Source organism: Neoarius graeffei, chromosome 23, assembly GCF_027579695.1.
Source record: "Neoarius graeffei isolate fNeoGra1 chromosome 23, fNeoGra1.pri, whole genome shotgun sequence".
Classification (NCBI taxonomy): Eukaryota; Metazoa; Chordata; class Actinopteri; order Siluriformes; family Ariidae; genus Neoarius; species Neoarius graeffei.
In genome coordinates this window covers 41,458,276-41,480,278 of record NC_083591.1, presented here as the reverse complement: position 1 = coordinate 41,480,278, position 22,003 = coordinate 41,458,276, and the positions used below count along the sequence as shown (strand labels likewise).

Below are 22,003 nucleotides of genomic sequence, written 5' to 3'. Positions count from 1 at the left end.
AGCTTTGGTTGGCTAGGGTGTTAAACTCACCCTTTTTCTCTGATTCAATGGAAACTTCAGAAAGTGTAGCATCCTCTTTTAATTTGCTCTGCCGTTCAGTCAGTGTCTGATGCAGAAGTAGCCAGAAACTCAGCAAAAACAGCACCTAAAGACAAACAACAGAGAACGTTACTAAGCATACACACTTATACAGTACAGCTGGAGACATTCGTCAAAGTTGGTAAAATTTCTCCCAATGCGTGTAAGGGTGATGTATAAGACACATCAGTAATAACATCAGAATGTTTTTCGTATGGATAGAAAAAATTCTCCAGTTCACTTCATAAATCAACAGAGTAATTAAACTGGAGGGGAAGCTACCAAGCTCATATGCTACGGGTAAACACATATTGGTCAACATCTGAAATATTTAGGAAGCATTCTGGCTTCTCCAAAAAATCATAAAAATCATAGGGCATAAAAATCTAGAAGAACTGGAAAGAAAGCAATTGATGACATACGCTTGTGGCTGGAACATGGTTAAAAAAATTGGCAATCCTTGGGGGGAAAAATGTTAACTTCATTAGCTAATCTATTGGACAAGTGAAAGTCCCAAGCAATTTGACATGGGTAAACAGCAGTAGCTAATGTAATGTAATAACATATGGCAAGCTAGTTAGCTAGTTACGTTAAGTGCATCGATCCAGACTTAGGGAAGCAAGCAAGTGTATATTCATTATCCTCTTCTAACAAAGTTCCTAATGTAGCGCAAAATCAGCAAGATGTAGGTAAACAGTGTTCTCATATTGCACATACAACCCCATTTCCAGAAAAGTTGGGATATTTTCCAAAATGCATTAAAAACAAAAATGTGATTTATTAATCCGTGTGAACCTTTATTTGATGGACAAGTCAAGTCAAGTCAAGTCAACTTTGTTGTCAAATATGCTATACATGCTCGACATACAGCACAGATGAAATTTCAGTCCTCTCTGACCCACGGTGCAAACAGGCAATGCAATAAATAAAAATAGAATAATTGAAAAAACAAACAGCATAAACACTCTAGATAAGAACTAGACATAGACTAAACACTCATAAACAGACAATATAAACAGTAAAAACACTCTAGATAAGAACTAGACAGACTAAACACTCAAACGATATAAACAGTATAAACACTCTAGATAAGAACTAGACATAGACTAAACACACACACACACACACACACACACACACACTCACACACACACACACACACACACACACACACACACACACGTAAATTGGTGCAAATAAACAGTCAAGGGCACTTGAGGTATAGCAGGTAAACATGAAATAAGCAGTATAAACAATAAACTAATGGCTGTTAAGATGAGGTAGTGCAGAATAGTGCAAATGAGCGAGGTAAAGTGAAATGTGCAGTCCCTGAGTTCAGTGTGTTAATGAACGTTGAGCGTATGTATGTGTGTATGTACCGTATGTGTGTGTGTGTATGTGTTGGGGAGGGGACTGTGAGGGTGACATGTCAGATGCTGAAGGGGGGGCAGGGGGGAGTGCGAGCAGAAGCAGAATCTGTGGCAGGGGGCAGAGGGGGGAGGAGGGGCAGAACAGGGAGGGAGTTGAGCCTCCTGACCACCTGGTGAAAGAAACTGTTCTTGAGCCTGCTGGTTTTGGCCCGGAGACTCCGCAGTCTTCTCCCCGACGGCAGCAGACTGAAGAGGCTGTGAGATGGGTGGGTGGGTGGGGTCACCTGCAATCCTGATGGCTTTGCGGGTGAGGCGGGAGTTATAGTTATAAATATCCGTTAGAGAAGGGAGAGAGACACCAATGATCCTCTCAGCTGCTCTCACGATGCGCTGTAGAGTCTTGCAGCAGGACACGGTGCAGGCGCCGTACCACACGGTGATGCAGCTGGTCAGGATGTTCTCGATGGTGCCTCTGTAGAATGTGTGCATGATGGGGGCCGAGACTTTTGCTCTCCTCAGTTTGCGGAGGAAGTACAGACGCTGTTAGCTTTTTTGGCCAGTGATGCAGTGTTGTTGCTCCAGGACAGGTCTTCAGAGATGTGCACACCCAGAAACTTGGTGCTGCTCACCCTCTCCACTGCAGCACCGTCGATAGATAGTGGAGCGTGCTGGGTGTGCGCTCTCTTGAAGTCCACAACAATCTCCTTCGTATTCTCCATGTTCAGGCGGAGATTGTTGTCCTTGCACCACATGGCCAAGCGGCTCACCTCACTCCTGTAGATTGTCTCATCGCCATTGTTGATGAGACCCACCACAGTCAAAATGTTTACTTTGCTAGTTAAATAAAGGTTCACATGGATTAACAAATCACATATTTTTGTTTTTATTGCATTTTGGAAAATATCCCAAAATCTGTTCTTTGTACTTTGTACAAAAGTACAAAGATTTTCAATAGTTTTACTGACCAACATAATTGTATTTTGTACAATCAAAAAAAGTTGAGACAGAGGCATTATGACCATTGTATTACATCACCTTTTCTTTTAATAACACTTTTTAATCATATGGGATCTGAGGATACTAATTGTTGCAGTTTTGCAATTAGAATTTTTGTCCATTCTTGCCTAATACAAGACTTCAGCTGCTCAACAGTCCGTGGACCCCATTGTCCGATTCTCCTCTTCATGATGCGCCATACATTCTCAATAGGAGACAGATCTGGACTGGCAGCAAGTCAGTCAAGCACATGCACTCTGTGCATACAAAGCCATGCTGGTGTAGCCCGTGCAGAATGAGGCGTGGCACTGTCCTGCTCAAATAAGCATGGACTTTCCAGGAAGAGACACTGCCTTGATGAATATGTCTCTCTAAAATCCCAATAAATGCCCCAATATATCAATGGTACCTTCACACACATGCAACTCACCCATGCCATGGGCACTGTCCCCATACCATCACAAATGCTGGCTTTTGCACCTTTCTCTGATAACAAACTGGATGGTCGTGTTCACCTTTGGCACTGAAAACTCAACGTCTGGTTTTCCTGAAAACAAGCTGAAATGTGGACTCATCTAACCACAGCACACGTTTCCAGTGTCTTTCGGTCCATCTCAGATGAGTTCGGGCTCAGAGAAATCGACATTTTTTTCTGCATAGAATTGATGAATGACTTCCTCCTTGCGTAATACAGTTTCATGTTGCATTTCTGGATGCAGCAACAGACTGTGTTAAGTGACAACAGCTTCCCGAAGTACTCCCGAGGCCATGTGGCTATATTTGTCACATTAGCATGATGGTTTCTCAGGCAGTGCCAACTGATGGCTCAAAGGTCACACATTCAACAGTGGTTTCCGACCTTGCCCTTTATGCACTGAGATGTCTCCAAATTCCCTAAATCTTTTCACAATATTATGTACTATAGATTGTGAAAGACCTAAAATCTTGCATTGAGAAATGTTCTTTTTGAATTGACGAACAATTCTTTCTTGAATTTTGGCACCAAGGAGTGAGCCATGCCCCATCTTTGCTTGCAAAGACTGAACCTTTGGTGCATGCTCCTTTTATACCCAATCATGATAGCAGTTAACTTGCTTATTGGGGAATCTTCCAAAATGGTGTTACTTGAACATCCTAATAACTTTTCAGTCTTATTTTGCCTCTGTCCCAACTTTTTTTTTTGAATGTGTTACAGGCATCAAATTCGAACTTAGCTGATATTTAAAGAAAGAAAGCACAACTTTATTCATCACACACTTGTGTAATTTCCTCTCTGCATTTAACCCATCTGAAGCAGTGAACACACACCCAGAGCAGTGGGCAGCCATGCTAACAGCGCCCGGGGAACAGTTGGGAGTTAGATGCCTCGCTCAAGGGCACCTCAGCCCAAGGCCATCCCATATTAACTTAACCGTATGTCTTTGGACTGTGGGGGAAACCCACGCAGACACAGGGAGAACATGCAAACTCCACCCAAAAAGGCCCTCACCAGCCGCTGGGTTTGAGCCCAGAACCTTCTTGGTGTGAGACAACTGTGCTAACCACTACACCACCGTGCCACCCATTTAGTTGCGTAGTTGTGTATTGAAAATCTTTTCTTTGTACCTTTGTCAGTTAAATAAAGGTTCACACCAATTAACAAATCACATATTTTTGTTTTTATTGCATTTTGGAAAAATATCCCAACTTTTCCAGAAATGGGGCTGTAAAAGACACCCAAATTTAGCTAGCATCTTTCATTTCAAACTGCAAGGTGACGGTTTACTTAAAGCAGGATAACGTCTTGTTACCTTGGAGCAGAGCTCAGTGAAGGGCACAGTGGTTTTGAGGAAGAAACCAGGGACAGAACTCAGAGACTCAAAGCTCCAGATGTACTGCAGCACAATTATCAGGTTCCCATACGCCACCATAAAGGGTGACGTGAGCATGGCATACTTCCTCCTGTCTCGCACCATCCACAGAGTGCAAGACCACATGAGGAGGACAAATGTTAGCCAGCTCACGTATGTAATGCTCCAGGCCTGAGAGAGACAGAATGAACAGTAAGAAAAGGAAAACGAATGATAGGTGACTATATTAATGCTAGGGTATATATTAATGTGATCGTTTTAATCGTTTCTTACTTCCATAATAAACACTAATTCATTAATATACTGAGGAAGATCCACATAATCTAAGGAACCGATTAAATAATTGTTGTTTAACAAAGAACAACATACAATCGTTTATACGCGTTTTTTGTCTTAGTAATGTCAAAATAAATAAAGAAAGAGAGACATTATGAAGTTATAAAATAAACTAAATTGTTTTGGGGACGTTAAACAATATGAAACAGAATGATAAAGTGACGTCATTCTTTATTAAATAAAAAAAATTTAATAATTGGCTGTCATATAAGAGGAATAAAACACTTTAGGACAAGACCCTGTGCTTGACTGTGTCATGTTAAATTAAGGACAAAAACTGCAAGGCTTGATCAGTTAAACCCTGATTGGCTCACCATCATGGCGATGAGCGCACACACGTAGCTTTGCTTCATAATGAAACGGAAGACTTTGACAAGACCGGCAGGAGCTGTGGTCTGCTCCTTCTCTTCACTCTCCTTTAACTCTTCTTCCTCCTCTGGTGGCATCTCCACCACCTCATACATCTCTCCGTCCTTTTGATCTGTACAGAGCAGCATTTTATATATAAATCACTGCATCAGAAAAAGATGGTTCAAGTCATAGAACATGTATATTTAACAGTTATTCCACAAAATCGAGTCGTGCATGAGCTGATAGCCAATGAGGCGCGTAACTCCAAGTTGGCTATAAGCCATGTACGACGAGATTGAGTGGAATAACTGTTTTATTCTATCCAGATTCACTGGATTTTGAAAAACAGAGCATTTTTATTTTTTGCAAATTCGATAAATACAGTAAAAACTTTATACAAAACGTCCGACAAAATCATTTCCGCTTAGAATGTAAACAAACTGACAAAATGACTAGCAATTTGTGAAAAATGCTATAATAATGATAATAATTCTTGAAAAAAAATATATGTTCTTACAATCAAATACTTTTATTCCATATTTTGTTGCTTTTTTGCATTTTTGGTTTTTTTTTTCAAGTAGAGTTTTTATTTCGTCCTCGGTTGGTTCAGCAACACGCTCCGCCATTTTGTTTTTCTCTACTCACAGTATATGAGCTGATATCCTAGTAGTAGAGTAGCCAATCAGAGCGCACGACTGCTCATATCCAGTGAACGTGGATAGAATAATCAATGTATAACTTGACAAATAAAGATACTTGTTTATCATTCAACTTGAATGTTATTTCATACAGTGATCATCATGCATTCTCATCAATCTGAACTATGTAAAATGAGAAATGTTTTGAAAATTTCATCTTACCCTCAATATTATTGGATTGGTCCACCTTATACTTAGGGATGGAGAACAGGTCCAAGCTGACTGGTCCATTTTCTGCATTTAGGGTGGGGACATAACCAAAAGATGTCCCATTGGAGTTCATCAATACTGCCTATGAGGTAAATTTGGTAGAAATAATATTTTACTCTTTACCCCTTAAACATTCAGTGGTACTGCTAAAAGAAGGAAAGAGCTTTTAGGATGTGTTGTTTTAGCCAATGAGATACTCAAATTTTAAGATGTCGTCCTCAAATGTAAATCTAAACAAAGAAGCAATTTACATCACATACATTTGATGAGATTTTGCACTGGTTACACTGAAACTTCCAAGGGTTATGAGACATATTCCTAGTGTCCTAGTTTGTTTACAATTTTTCTTTTTCTTTCTTGCGTTCTTGGGATGTATCTTTTTGGTGCTTGCTGTTTTAATAAAGCATGATATCATTACAATTAATACAGGGCACCAAAATGAACTATATGGTCAAAAGGATGTAGACACCTGACCAGTCACACCCATATGTGCTTGTTGAACATCCATTTCCAGATCTTGTCTTCTCGTTTCTGTTATAACAAGCCTTCTCTCTCTCTTCTAAGGCATATCATTGCATTTTGGAACATGGCTATGGGAGGTTTTGCCCATTCAGTCACAAAAAGTCCATATATGGATGTGATGGTGAGGTGTCCACATACTTTTGGCCATATATCAAGATTGTTCAAAGTAAATTTATAATAAGTTTCCCAGAAAGAGACATATGACCCTTTTAGGACTGTTAAGGCACATAAAACCTGAGTCAATGCTGGATCACTAACGTTAAAAAAACAAAACAAAATCCACATTCCATACCACTCCATAAAGTCTTCTCCAACACTTCCCAAAGATTTTCAATCGGATTAAGGTCAGGACTCTGTGGTGGTCAATTCATGTATGAAAATGATTCCTTATGCTTCCAGAACCACTCTTTCACAATCTGAGCCCTAATTTTATGCCCGTGTCATTAGGGAAGAAAAAAATCCACTGATGCGATAACCTAGTCATTCAGTCAAAGTCCCTACCACACCAGGATCTGGTCTTCTCAGGCAGTCTCCTGTCCCAGTACTAGCCAGCTCTTGAGGCACATGGGTGTAGCACTGATCTCCATTTCTCTAGCCCTCAGCCTCTCACCTATTATATAGCTAGGGTTACAGTGGGGGGCTGGTCCTCTGGCAACTGCGAGAGTTTGACTCCCCACTCACATCTGTATGGCAGCATGCCTTGCCAGATGGCAGCAGGTACCATTTTTATGATGGTCTTTGGTATGACCCGACTGTGAGTAGAACTCACAATCTCCCAGTTGAGAGGTGGACACGCTAACCACTAAGCCAGCTCATGGTGGTCATTCAGTACATTCATAAAAATTCAGGTCATCAGCTGGCTTCATTTGATTGCCACATAACATTGCTGAGCCTCGATCTGACCAACTGAAGCAACCACAGATCATAACACTGCCTCCAAAGGCTTGTACAGTGGCCGTTATGCATGATGGACCCTGATTCTTCCCCTGATGCACCCATGGCTTTCGGCTCATTAGACCACATGACCTTTTTCCTTTGCTCCAGACTCCAATCTTTATGTTCCTTAGCAAATTGAAGCCTTTTTTTTCTGATTAACCTCACTAACAAATGGTTTTCTAACAAGTGGCAACACAACTGTTTAATCCATGAGTTCTACTGTTGATTTTTTATGAGTCAAGATGTTCTTTCCAACCACATTTCTTCTATGACATTGATGGTTCAGCACTATCCTTCAGGTTTTATAATAATGCTTTGGATAGTTCTTAACCTAATTCCAGTCATTCCAGCAATCTCCTCAGTTGTTTTCTTTGCTTGACGCAGGCCAATAATTTGACCCTTCTGAAACACAATGACATCTTTTCCATGAGCACAAGACATGTCAACCTTTTGACATGGTTGTTCAAGAAATGAGAAGCTACTCACTGCATCATTTAGCGTGAAAAGAATTGTTGCCAGCTGAAACACAGTAATCACTGCAATAATTATCCAGTCAAAGGCTCTTAAATATTTGCTTATTTAAATCAAAATGGTGGCTTTTTTTTGGCAGTGTAGAACAGAAGCTGATGACTTTATGGTCAAAATTCTGACAGTACTGCTCAGTTATTGGGGTGAGAGCACTGTGAAAACTGGATGCACTGAAAAGTTAGATATTAAGCGACCAAGTGACCCCCCCCTTTCTGTCAATGTGGATCAAAACTGCTCGCTGTATTGAACATACTGTAGATCAGTCAATCAGTTATCTACAGGGAGAAGTAGAGATTATTTGCTTATCACATGTTTATAGTAATATGAGCTTGTCAGTGTGAATGTTACAACATTAAAAGAACCAACTATTTAACAGATTTTCCATGAAATCGAGTCGTGCATGAACTGATAGCTGACGAGGTGCGTAGGACCAAGTTGGCTATAAGCCATGTACAACGAGATCGAGTGGAATAACTGTTTTATTCTATCCACATTCACTGGATTTTGAGAAACAGAGCATTTTTATTTTAATTTTTTGCAAATTCAATAAATAAAAAACTTTATACAAAATGTCCGACAAAATAATTTCCACTTAGAATGTAAACAATCTGGCGAAATGACAGTAGCAATTTGTGAAAAATGCTGTCATAACAATAATAATAATAATTCTTGAAAAATAAAAAAAATTATACAATCAAACTTTAAAATCAAAAAATTATAAAATTATAAAAATCAAAATTCCATATTTTGTTGCTTTTTTTTGGGGGGGGGGGGGTTCGAGTAGAGTTTTTATTTCGTCCTCGGTTGGTTCAGCAACACGCGCCGCCATTTTGTTTTTCTCTACTCACAGTATATGAGCTGATAGCCTGGTAGTAGAGTAGCCAATCAGAGCACGCGATTGCTCATTTCCGGTGAATGTGGATAGAATAAATTTGCATACACAGGACTTACTGCAACATGCATAGTGTATATTCATACTAAATAAAAGCTAGGATAACATTAGCCATGTAAGACTTGGCATGGAAACTAAACTGAAGTTATTGGTAGAAAAGAGCAAAGCAAAAACAGAGGTGCGATTTTTATCTGAAAAATACATTTACATCATCAGAAACACTGTGCATAGGAAATAAACTCGATAAGGATATCTCAACCAAGCAAAAAATTAAATAAATAAATAAAAAAAGCCAAATAAAATTTCCAAGAAGGCCATAACCTTGCCTCATGCCTCAACAAAACCCTGAAAAATATCATGCCAAAACAAAGCAAATGCAGTACTTGGACAAGCACAAGAGCCAGATCAATTGTAGTACATATATCAGGTCTTAAATTTACTGATGTGAACAGGGATATACATAACACTCTGGAAAACCACAAATGTTCTCTAACCTCAGTGGTGCTGTAAGTGTCCTGAGTGGACAGAAGCTAGAGAGAGAGAGAGAGAGAGAGAGAGAGAGAGAGAAGCAAAAGAAAAGAGTGAGGTGAAGATATTGACTAGCAGAAGGTCGATGGCATTATTGTTCTCTAACATCACCGCTAAACTGGAGCAATGAGGATCAGCACTACTGAGAGATTATAGGCCATCACTCACACACTCATTCTGGGCAAAAGCTTTTAGTGTTTCTGAGGAGGGCTGCAACCATGCAACATGGCCGTCTTCAGCTGGACAAAGCCCAAACACTCCTGAGTCCAACCAGGAACTTCTGAAGTCCTCTTTATGCTTTAATCTGAACTGTCTATTGACACTTAAGCATTGAGTTTGAATGCTTCATTGATTTATGAGCCTTTTTTTTTATTTTGTCTTTCAGCATGACCCATGATCAAATATGATCAATTGGTAGCTAGTGAAATTTGAAAATGATTATAGATAGTGGTAAAATGTGCTATATCAGAAAGTATGGCGACTTCACACACCAGTATACAGGACTGTGCAAAAGTCTTAGGTCTCCTATTATTTTTTTCCATACAAACTTTGTTATTTCATCTCATCTCATTATCTCTAGCCGCTTTATCCTGTTCTACAGGGTCGCAGGCAAGCTGGAGCCTATCCCAGCTGACTACAGGCGAAAGGCGGGGTACACCCTGGACAAGTCGCCAGGTCATCACAGGGCTGACACATAGACACAGACAACCATTCACACTCACATTCACACCTACGGTCAATTTAGAGTCACCAGTTAACCTAACCTGCATGTCTTTGGACTATGGAGCACTTGCATGTGACGTCACAGCTGATCCAGATTGTGACAGACGCCATCTTGTCGGTCAAACGCCATATTTCCGCCTTCTACTTCTGGTTCTACTTCTACCTTTTCTTCTGGAAAACCCTACTATATATAATTCTACTACAACGGCTGCGGCTACAAGCTCTCCTTACCTGTGCACGTTTTTTATGTTTTTTGTGTGTATTTTTGCATGTTGTTCGTCTGTACCGGACTTCAATATCCACTACAACCGTATGGACTTACTGGACATTGGTTTCCAGCAGAAAATGACGGTTTGTAGCGATTTCCATCGCATGCACAACATTCCAGACGAGATAGCAAGACCAGCAGGGTCTCCGTGGATTGTTATCAGAAGCAAAGCGAAGGAGGCGGCGCCAGGAGCGGAAGCAAAAGCGAGGCTGCAGAGCTGGCCTGTTGACTAAGCTCAGAAAACAGCCACTCAAATCTCCACTGCCAAGCCTCTACCTCTCCAACGCCAGATCCATGGTAAACAAGACGGACGATTTGGAATTACAGCTGGAATTACCTTATTCTATTCTATAATCGGCTGGTCAGTGCTATACTAGATACTGATATAAATAGTGTTAGTACTCAATACTTAAGTGACTTACCCATCCAGTGAGGATTGTTATTTTCTTGTTTACAAGATGCCACATCTGAGTCGCTGACAAATCCTGAATTTCTGTAAAGATAACTCATCTCATCTCATTATCTCTAGCCGCTTTATCCTTCTACAGGGTCGCAGGCAAGCTGGAGCCTATCCCAGCTGACTACGGGCGAAAGGCGGGGTACACCCTGGACAAGTCGCCAGGTCATCACAGGGCTGACACATAGACACTGACAACCATTCACACTCACATTCACACCTACGGTCAATTTAGAGTCACCAGTTAACCTAACCTGCATGTCTTTGGACTGTGGGGGAAACCGGAGCACCCGGAGGAAACCCACGCAGACACGGGGAGAACATGCAAGCTCCACACAGAAAGGCCCTCGCCGGCCCCGGGGCTCGAACCCAGGACCTTCTTGCTGTGAGGCGACAGCGCTAACCACTACACCACCGTGCCGCCCCTGTAAAGATAACTGTCCAGAGATTTATAAGCACGCAGTGCTTCACCACTGAACAGCGAGGGAAAGTTAATGAGGTAATTATACACGTCTGGGTATTCCGCTGACAGTTCCATATCCACTGACACGGTCGTGAAAACTACGTCCGGTAAGCCATAAGGGTCACTAATCTGTAGATCGTTTATTTTAGACATATATCTAGTTATCTGTTCATTAGAAAAATGAGCCTTGTAGTCCGTTGGTTGAAATTGATCCATTCTGTACACGAGTGCAGCAGTATTCAGCTGTGTTTTTTACCGACAAGATGGCGGCTGTGTACTTTCCGGTCACATGACTGCAAGATCTCTATCGGGGAAACCGGAGCACCCGGAGGAAACCCACGCAGACACGGGGAGAACATGCAAACTCCGCACAGAAAGGCCCTCGCCGGCCATGGGGCTCGAACCCGGACCTTCTTGCTGTGAGGCGACAGCGCTAACCACTACACCACCGTGCTGCCCGACTTTGTTATAGATTTATATTTTATGACTTCTACATTATCGAGTTAGTAGAAAAACATTTTAGATTTCCAAACGTTCGTTTTCCAGCACAAAATTAAATGTCACAGAAAAAAAAAAATTTGTATCTGAGCAGCATATTACAGAAGAGAGCACTTTTCAGATTAAAAAAGAAAACCTAATGAAGGCTACTAGGTTCTGCTGCAAAATCAAAGTGTGCAGAAGAACTGTGGCAGGTTCTGCAAGATGCTCAGTAAAACCTACAGCTCATTTCCTTATAAAACTGCACTCACTGTACCTGAGACTACTATTTTTATTTTTTTTTTAAAGCAAAGGGTCATCGCACATCAAATATTGACTTTTTTCATTTATTATGCCTTACTGCTGTTTATAGTATTGTATTTTTTTTGATGTTGAAACATTTCATTTCATTTCATTATTTTTAAGCCATTATCGGTCTACAGCATTTCTTTGCATGTGCCTAAGACTTTTGCACAGTACACACTTTTGCACATCCCTTAAATTATGCTACAAAATTAGTCAAGCGCAGAGGTCATCAACTGGTGGTCCGGATGTAGAACATGCAATGTATGTTAACAGACCAAACTCAAAAAAGAGCCATCCAGTGTACAAAAAAGGACAGATCAGACCGTCTGTCATGGCTTCAAGAAAACCCGACAATGAAAACAAAATATTTAAAGACAAATATAAAGAGAAGTAAGCATTTATTCTCTTCGAGTTCAAAACCAATTTGTCTCATATGTTCAGATTAGTATGAAGGAAAATGTGACCAATTCAAAGGTAACTATTCAGTCCTGAAAAAATTCAGTCCTGTTAGTTACTTATCTGGACAGTTGTAAGCAAGTCCTTTGGTCCTTCATAAATACTCCGGATTCTAATTCATTTAATGTTTATGTGACAGGTGATTTTTGAAATCAGATGAATCTGGATTCACCTCGGTGATTCTAGATTTACCGAGGTGATTCTAGACTTACATACGTGATTCTAGATTTACCTTGGTGAATTAGGTCGACATTCTTAAAAGGGATTTTTTTGGGGGGGACTCATTAAAAAAGGGGCTTCGACTTTTTAGGGGGTTCATAAAAGAATGAGAACACTTCAACAGCCTCTCTCTATTCACCTTTCCCCCTCATTTCTCACTCACCCCAACCCCTTTATATCTTCTTAAAGCTCTCTCTCCACAGAACTACACCTGTCTAATTTAATTTGTTCCCCCCCCACACTTTTTACTGTCTTTGTTGGGAATCAAACTCAAGACCTTCTGGCTTGAAGTCCACCACTTTTGATCATACTAAACAACAAAGAAGTTAAACATTCCACTAGATTACCCAACCCTAACCCTAACCTTAAATCCTAATTCACCTAGGTAAGTCTAGAATTACTGAGGTGAATCCAGATTCACCTGATTTCAAAAATCACCAGTAACATCTATACTGCTGTGGTAGTCCATCCATCCATCGTCCGTAACCACTTATCCTGTGCAGGGTGGCGGGCAAGCTGGAGCCTATCCCAGCTGACTATGAGTGAGGTACGTACACCCTGGACAAGTCGCCAGATCATCGCAGGGCTGACACATAGAGAAAAACAACCACTCACACTTACGGTCAATTTGGCACCACCAATTAACCTAACCTGCATGTCTTTGGGGGAAACCGGAGCAAACCCATGTAGACACGGGAAGAACATGCAAACTCCACACAGAAAGGCCCCCGTCAGCCACTGGGCTCGAACCCATAACCTTCTTGCTGTGAGGCAACAGTGCTAACCACTACATCACCGTGCCGCCTGCTGTTGTTGTTTTAGTTATTATTTCATGTCATCCTCTTTAGAAAATTGTAAGCATAAACTGGACTATGATACACTGATACTGGGTTGGATAATTCTCATTCTCATTATCTCTAGCCGCTTTATCCTGTTCTACAGGGTCGCAGGCAAGCTGGAGCCTATCCCAGCTGACTACGGGCGAAAGGCGGGGTACACCCTGGACAAGTCGCCAGGTCATCACAGGGCTGACACATAGACACAGACAACCATTCACACTCACATTCACACCTACGGTCAATTTAGAGTAACCAGTTAACCTAACCTGCATGTCTTTGGACTGTGGGGGAAACCGGAGCACCCGGAGGAAACCCACGCGGACACGGGGAGAACATGCAAACTCCACACAGAAAGGCCCTCGCCGGCCCCGGGGCTCAAACCCAGGACCTTCTTGCTGTGAGGCAACAGCGCTAACCACTACACCACCGTGCCGCCGGGTTGGATAATTATGATGGCTATTTATTTCACCATTCCAACCCTGTTCAGTGAAGACAGACGTCCATGAAGGTCCTTATTTTGGCCTGTGTGGCCTGAAATTGCTATGGCCTTGGTGTGCCTGGCTCTGATCCCAAAAATAGGCTTTTTTGGCCAATGTATAGTTTGATACATGTCTAGCATACAACCACAATAGTCATCTTTTGTACATCCTCAAAAGACATTAAAAAACTTCACTGTGGACAAAAGCGAGATGTTTCTTTTTATCCTTTTAATTATCTTTGGTTGGAGACCGAAAGGAAAACATACTGTATAATATCAATCCATATGCATAAGCATGCATTACTTACAGTCTTCTCTTCAGTCTTCTGCCGTGTAGTCCACCAAAACTGCCTCCTTTTTTCTGCTGTAGGGCACACATTGTCTTCATTTACCTCCTCTCCCTCATTCTCCTATAAGACAAGGAAATAAATAGACAAATAAAGTTAATTAGCAATTCAATCAAATGCAAATGACTTCTGATCTCTGATTTTTTACACCATGTTAAACAAATATCTGAAAAAAACCCACCAATACACACATCCATGATCTTGCACGCTGACCTATAGACACATTCAATAGTACTGTAATACTGACATTAATGCGATTAATATTGACTGTTTCTGGAATGTGTTCCTTATGTGTCACCCACAGATTTACACTGTAATCAGAGACGATCATGCCTTGCTTTCTAAACTGCAAACAGGGAAACACTCAGCCCGCAGATCAATACGTTCTCAGACAAGCAGGTTTTTAAAGGACACATGCTATTGACCACTCTATGAAACTTGTGTGTTCTGGAATCCAGCAGCTGTATGAGGGACAGAAGGGAGGGTTCACTGGTCCTTGGTTATTAAGAAGACATGCTGGGGATACAGCGATGTGGAATTTTACGTCTTAGTATATGCAATCGGCTGCATTCTTATTAATTACATCATTGCATTTGAGCGTATTAATTGGCCGGGGTGGGACACACCTCGCACCATTAACTTAGCAAGCTGAAAAGATGCTGATTGTTCAGGTTTTATGGAGTGTCCTATCGACTGTTATTTCTTGCTCATAGTCATCATCATAAATGAAAACCATGACCTTGCACCTCATATCCCTCATCTGCCGCATGTAAAAGATCATACATGTGACATCTACTTCTTCAGTTATGGACAATGACTGTAAAAAACATGGACAGCATGGCTCCATGCCCCTCCGTTCTACATAAATGAAACCAAAATTCCTCTGCCATGCTGTCAAACTTGGAGCAAGAGTATGCACAGCAGGAATTTCTGCTGTTCTCTGGAGTCAGACTCCACACAAGAGAGACGAGAGTCAAAGTCAGGTATGCCTACTCATTTGGTAGGCCCGCCCCATTCTCCCAATACCAAGGTCCAGCGCATTATCAAAGCTATCAATCATTTCATTCCCAAGTGTATCCATGCCTTCTTATGATATACTAGAATAAAATAAAAAAAAAACTAATTTTTTGGGGAAAATTAAAATGTGCAGATATCAGCATAGGGAAAAATAACAGTTCGATTTAGACACTGTGGATGGAAAGACAGTTTAGATGAGAAAAGGGACATGGAAAATAGGATAGTTTGTCATTGAAGTACATGGTGATGGGCGACGCTACACATTATACTGCAGCCAGCCAGCAGGGGCGCTAGACCTGTGGTTGCGTCACTTTTTAGAGATGTTACAATGTCCATGTTTTTTACAGACATTGGTTATAGACCTTTCACTTGTATCACTTCCATAGTGCTTCAAGTCTGGCACTGCTCTCTCTCTCTCTCTCTCTCTAAATATATACAGTTATTCTACGAAATCGAGTCGTACATGAGCTGACAGCCGACGAGGCATGTAGCACCGAGTTGGCTATAAGCCATGTATGATGAGACTGAGTGGAATAACTTTTATTCTATCCACATTCACTGGATTTTGAGAAACAGAGCATTTTTATTTTTTGCAAATTTGATAAATAAAACCTTTGTACAAAACATCCAACAAAATCATTTCCGCTTAGAATGTAAACAAACTGGTGAAATGACAGTAGCAATTTGTGAAAAATGCTACAATAATAAGTCTTGAAAAATAAAAAAGATACATTCTTACCACCAAATACTTTCATTCCATATTTTGTTGCCGTTTTTGTATTTTTTTGGGGTTTTGTTCTCAGGTAGAGTTTTTATTTCGTCCTCGGTTGGTTCAGTAACACAGGCCACCGTTTTCTTATTCTTTTTTAGGGTTTTTTAGCGTTCAGCAAACCAACTTAAAGGTGCATTACCACCACCGACTGGGCTGGAGTGTGGAACAGGAGATATTGAGGAGGAACTATATTCTTTTAGCTATTTCTGTTTCTTTTAAACACTTGATAAAGTGATATATCTGACTTGATGCACTCCGCCATTTCGTTTTTCTCTACTCACGGTATATGAGTGATATCCTCATAGTACAGCAGCCAATCAGAGTGAGTAATTGCTCATATCCAGTGAATGTGGATAAAATTCATATTTTTTCAAAAGGTAAAACAATTTACAAAAAACCCCCACTAAAGTTTAACAGTTGGTACATTGAATATCTTGTCTTTGTATCATATTCAACTGAATGTGAATCAAAAAGGATTTGCGAATCATTGCATTCTGTTTCTATATAAGTTCGATACAATGTCCCAATTTTTTTGGAATTGGGGTTGTACAAATTGAGTCAAGAAAGTATGTCATGTCATTTCTTAATGAATAAAAAATTGTAATAGGTGTCAGTTGCTCTAGTATAAGAAGAATGAAACACTACACGTACATACTAAAGATGGGATTATGGTTAGCTCAGTGTTTCAGTGTAATAGAGCTAGGAATCAAAGCCAACAAAAAAATAAAAAGAGTCTTAACCGTGATCATTGGATCTTGCAGCCAAAGGCGAATCAGTGTGGCCAGTGTGTAGTATAGCACCAGGAGCATGATGGGATTGACAAAATGATGCCAGTACAGACCAGGATGGACAATTAACTTCCATGTAGAGGAGCAGTTTGTCTTGATTATAGGAGAGATACCAAACAATCTATGAAGAGAATAAGAAAGAAAAATAGTAATTAAACAGATCTTACAAATATCTTTCTACAAATTCAAACTCTTTAAAGCTTCCATCACTGTTTCTGTATGAACTGTCTTTTCTACATTAGTTTCTATATATCTATTGACTTCCACATGATGCAAATTTGAGGAGAAAAAAAATTATTGATATTTATACCACACTGGTATTTTTTTTAGTTACTGGTACCAATATGAAGTTAATCAGAGAATTGATCAGAAACGGTTGATTATTTTCCTATCACAGCATGTTACTGAGAGTAAGTCGAGCTGCAGGACAAATCATACGTTTACATTAATGCACTCATTCTAATGCATTTACCACAATTCATTCTACACATTCTAATACATAAACAACTTACAATATGGGCTATGTCCCATAATGAGTGCAATTGAATCCATATCCTACGACAACACTTAAAATACAATTTGTCCATAACATAAAACACACAGTTTTTCTTTGCAATGCTACAGTTCGACTCAGAGATATGAGATGTGCATGTGTCAGACGCTGCCTTTTGGGTGATGATATCACTTCCTGCTTCACCTCTTCCTGCACCTGGGAATGGCCAAGTCACATGACCCTATTGTGAGGGAAACGGGATACGGGAAGCAGAGTCTGTCAACGCGCTCTTTCAACAGCTGAGCAAACCAAGGCCAAGACTCTGTCATCAGCCATAATTAGGCCATGCATGGGACGCATTTACTGTGTTACTGCAGTTATAATGAGTCAGTATGCTCAAAGAAGAACCATAACAACACCTAGTTTAACCTAAAAACACCGTTGTATGGTAAAGTAATACTAGAAGCAGTAAACCGTGTTTATTGAAATTACATCCAATTGACATGGTAGGTCAATTTTAACTTTACTATGTGGACTAAACACATTCCTCATGGTTATAAAATCCACTGCAGACAAACAATGAAGAGTGTTGGTCCATAGTACTGACAGCGCCTTTTTAGGGTCTGAGACTAGGCTCAAATGAATTGAGAGAAGTGAGCGTCGTCCAAGGCGCTGAAACTATACTTAGAAGTAATGGTCTTGTTGTTTCAAGGCAAATGAATAAAAGCTCTTGAAATCGATTTGTGACCATGGAGTCCAAGACAAGAATAGAAAGCTACTGGTAAAGTGCTGGGTGTGTATAAAGACCTGGATTCCATTCTTACCACAATCAGAGCAATATGAGATTTTATGGGATATATATATATATATATATATATATATATATATATATATATATATATATATATATAATATATGATGGGAAAGTAAGGGGAATTTTAGAACATACCATTTGCATAGAAACACCCCATGGATAATATGATAATGGTGAGAGTGCAGTTGTACCTGGCAGTAAAGAATCGTAGATTGTCCAGAAATAAAAGTCTCTCTCATATATATATATATATATATATATATATATATATATATATATATATATATATATATATATATATATATATATCCATCATGACACTTAGAGATAAACAGATACTACACGGGCGATCTAAAAGTCTGAGGAAAATTGTGCTAAAATATAACAGGTAGGTTGTTTGGTATTATATACAGTATACTTTAATAGGAGCTTGTTCTTGATTGCAAGATTCCTGTTCTTGGCTGGCAGGACTGGAACCCAGTGTGGTCTTCTGCTGTTGCATGCTGAGATGCTTTTCTGCTCACTATGGTTGTAAAGAGTTGCTATGACTTGTTATATCCTTCCTGGCAGCTTGAACCAATCTGACCATTTTCCTCTGATCTCTCTCTCTTATCAAGATGTTTGTTTCCACCCACAGAACTGTCGCTCACTGAATGTTTTTTTTTTGTTTTTTGCACCATTCTGTGTAAACTCTAGAGACTGTTGTGTGTGAAAACCCCAGGAGATCAGCAGTTTCTGAAATACTCAAATCAGTCCATCTGGTTTAAACCACCACCCATGCCACAGTGAAAGTCACACTTTAAGATCAGAATTTTTCCCATTCTGATGTTTGAAGTGAACATTAACTGAAGCCCTTGATTTGTATCTGCATGATTTGATGCATCGTGCTGCTGTCAAGGGATTGGCTGATTAGAGAACTGCATAAAAAAGCAGGTGGATGGCTATTCCTAATAAAGTGGCCAGTGAGTTTATATTTATACTTAATTCACTTACAAATTTACAAAGTAAAGGAAATAAATCACACTCGCCATTGTCTGCTTGCCGCATCATCTTTCTTTTCAGCCCATCGTATTGATTGCAGTTGTGGACGAAGTCCCTGAGCTATTTTTCTTTTACTTTCAAAGTTGAAATTGAAATTTTCAGGATATCATATGCTTTAGGCAAATTTGTTGCTTTCTCACCACGCTTTTGACAGTCTAGGATATGAAGTTTGTCTTCTACGGTGTGACATCTGCGCACAGCAACGTGCCTCGAACTGCTATTCACATGCACATGCGCAGCGCCTTTAGGACTAATTACCATGCACCTGTTCCAGAGTAGAGTGCAATCACAGCATGCTTATAAGGACTCTCAGTACACACAGACTTTGCGAAGTTAACACGCTGTGTACTTTGTCTCACATATTCCTAAATGCTTTGTAGCACTGTGTTGATGTTCTGGTTTCCGAGTCTGTTTTGTATTTTGCCCTTTGTCTCCGCCTTTGATATCCTGTCTGTTTCTCGACTCTGATTTTTGATCACTCATTTGGATTTATTTGCCAGTGTGTTTAAATAAAACTCTTCCAGCGATTACATTGGTCTATCACCTGCATTTTCTTTCCGATGGAGAGTATCTTACATGTATGAGCAGCCATGACAACAGTGCGTACAGAGTAAAGACTTGAGTAAAATTACTTTTTGCTCATAAAATAAGTCCTTTTAAGGGATTTTTGAAGTCAGTGATTGCTGTTCTCGATAATTGTTAATGATTGACACCTAAGCTAGGCTAGTTAAGTCTTTATTTTATGGCGTTAATGCACATTGTTAACTCAACTGTGGACTTGATTACTTAATGTTTGTCTCTGGGGGTAAGAGGAACGCATAGCTCAGTGATGTTTTTTTTAAAGACCGACTCATGGTCATTAAAGGTGGGGGACATGAACTTAGTTTGTTATATGCAAAATTTCATAGCAAAAGAGTTCATTATAGCAGGGTTGCAGTGTATTTGGTGTATTCAATTCTTCCTTGGCCCAGGGCACACCTTTCCTCAAAATTTCATTAAAATCCATTCACTATGTTTTGAGTTATGTTGGGAACAAACAAACAAATGGAGGCGAAAACATAACCTCCTCCAATAAAGCTGATGGAGGTAATGAGCTACAGTAGCATCTAGCATTAGTAATAAACTCAGCTGCATTTCAGATGTTTCTTGGGCAGCTTTATGTATGCTGTTACATACATATGTTATTAGTTCATTATTTAATTAATTATTAGTTTAGTAGTTTTTACAAGATGCCTCATACGATAGTCATGGCATCATTTCACTGTAGAAAACTGAGAAAGCCCCCATCGTATTTTACCACATGATCTCCAAAGCAGGCGGCACGGTGGTGTAGTGGTTAGCGCTGTCGCCTCACAGCAAGAAGGTCCGGGTTTGAGCCCCGTGGCCGGCGAGGGCCTTTCTGTGCGGAGTTTGCATGTTCTCCCCATGTCCGCATGGGTTTCCTCCGGGTGCTCCGGTTTCCCCCACAGTCCAAAGACATGCAGGTTAGGTTAACTGGTGACTCTAAATTGACCGTAGGTGTGAATGTGAGTGTGAATGGTTGTCTGTGTCTCTGTGTCAGCCCTGTGATGACCTGGCGACTTGTCCAGGGTGTACCCCGCCTTTCGCCCGTAGTCAGCTGGGATAGGCTCCAGCTTGCCTGCGACCCTGTAGAACAGGATAAAGCGGCTAGAGATAATGAGATGAGATGAGATCTCGAAAGCAGTTAAACGTAACCTGACGTAGCTGTCTTCAGGTGGGATGCTCTCCTGGAGGAACTGGAACTGGTAGAGGTAGAGAACGATGAGGTGGCCAGCACAATAGATGGCCATCAGAACACACAGGCAACTGAAGAGGAGTGTGTCAAAGGTCTGGCAGAAGGACCACCATGTGCACAGTGCGAGGAAGATGAAGAAGTAAACGGCTGAGGTCAGAGAGGGCAGCATCATGCCTGGGAGTGTGGATGCAAAAAAGTGTTGAGTCAACTCGTGCACAGAACTAAAAATACACATTAAACACACAAACATTTCACTAAAGGACATATTGATAAACTTTTACTAGCTGTCATATGGGTGGCAGTTAGCACTGTCGCTTCACAGCATGAAGGTTCTGGGTTCAAGCCCAGTGGCCAACGGGGGACTTTCTGTGTGGAGTTTGCATGTTCTCCACGTGTCTGCATGGGTTTCCTCTGGGTGCTCAGGTTTCCCCCACAGTCCAAAGACATGCAGGTTAGGTTAACTGGTGACTCTAAATTGATCGTGAGTATGAATGGTTGTTTGTCTATATGTGTCAGCCCTGTGATGACCTGGTGACTTGTATAGGGTATATGCCTCTCACCCATAGTCAGCTGGGATAGGCTCCAGCTTGCCCGCGACCCTGCATAGGATAAGTGGTGATGGATGGACAGCTGTCATATACAGTGGTGCTTGAAAGTTTGTGAACCCTTTAGTATTTTCTATATTTCTGCATAAATATGACCTAAAACATCATCAGATTTTCACACAAGTCCTAAAAGTAGATAAAGAGAACCCAGTTAAACAAATAAGACAAAAATATTATACTTGGTCATTTATTTACTGAAGAAAATGATCCAATATTACATATCTATGAGTAGTAAAAGTATGTGAACCTTTGCTTTCAGTATCTGGTGTGACCCCCTTGTGCAGCAATAACTGCAATTAAACGTTTCCGGTAACTGTTGATCAGTCCTGCACACCGGCTTGGAGGAATTTTAGCCCATTCCTCCGTACAGAACAGCTTCAGCTCTGGGA

General features: G+C 40.5%; 1 protein-coding gene across 3 annotated transcripts in view; it reads right to left on the bottom strand.

Annotated features, from left to right (window-relative positions):
- The window catches only part of LOC132871732 (piezo-type mechanosensitive ion channel component 2), a 217,232-nt gene that overhangs the window by 111,529 nt on the left and 83,700 nt on the right, over nt 1-22,003 (bottom strand). For all 3 annotated transcript variants that reach the window (XM_060906188.1, XM_060906189.1, XM_060906190.1), the window contains exons 7-13: nt 20,970-21,183; nt 16,858-17,026; nt 14,290-14,391; nt 5,842-5,971; nt 4,945-5,111; nt 4,235-4,465; nt 31-145 (exon numbers count right to left, since the gene is read on the bottom strand). In XM_060906188.1, the coding sequence (XP_060762171.1) occupies nt 31-145; nt 4,235-4,465; nt 4,945-5,111; nt 5,842-5,971; nt 14,290-14,391; nt 16,858-17,026; nt 20,970-21,183 (1,128 nt within the window). The remainder of the gene's footprint in view (nt 1-30; nt 146-4,234; nt 4,466-4,944; nt 5,112-5,841; nt 5,972-14,289; nt 14,392-16,857; nt 17,027-20,969; nt 21,184-22,003) is intronic.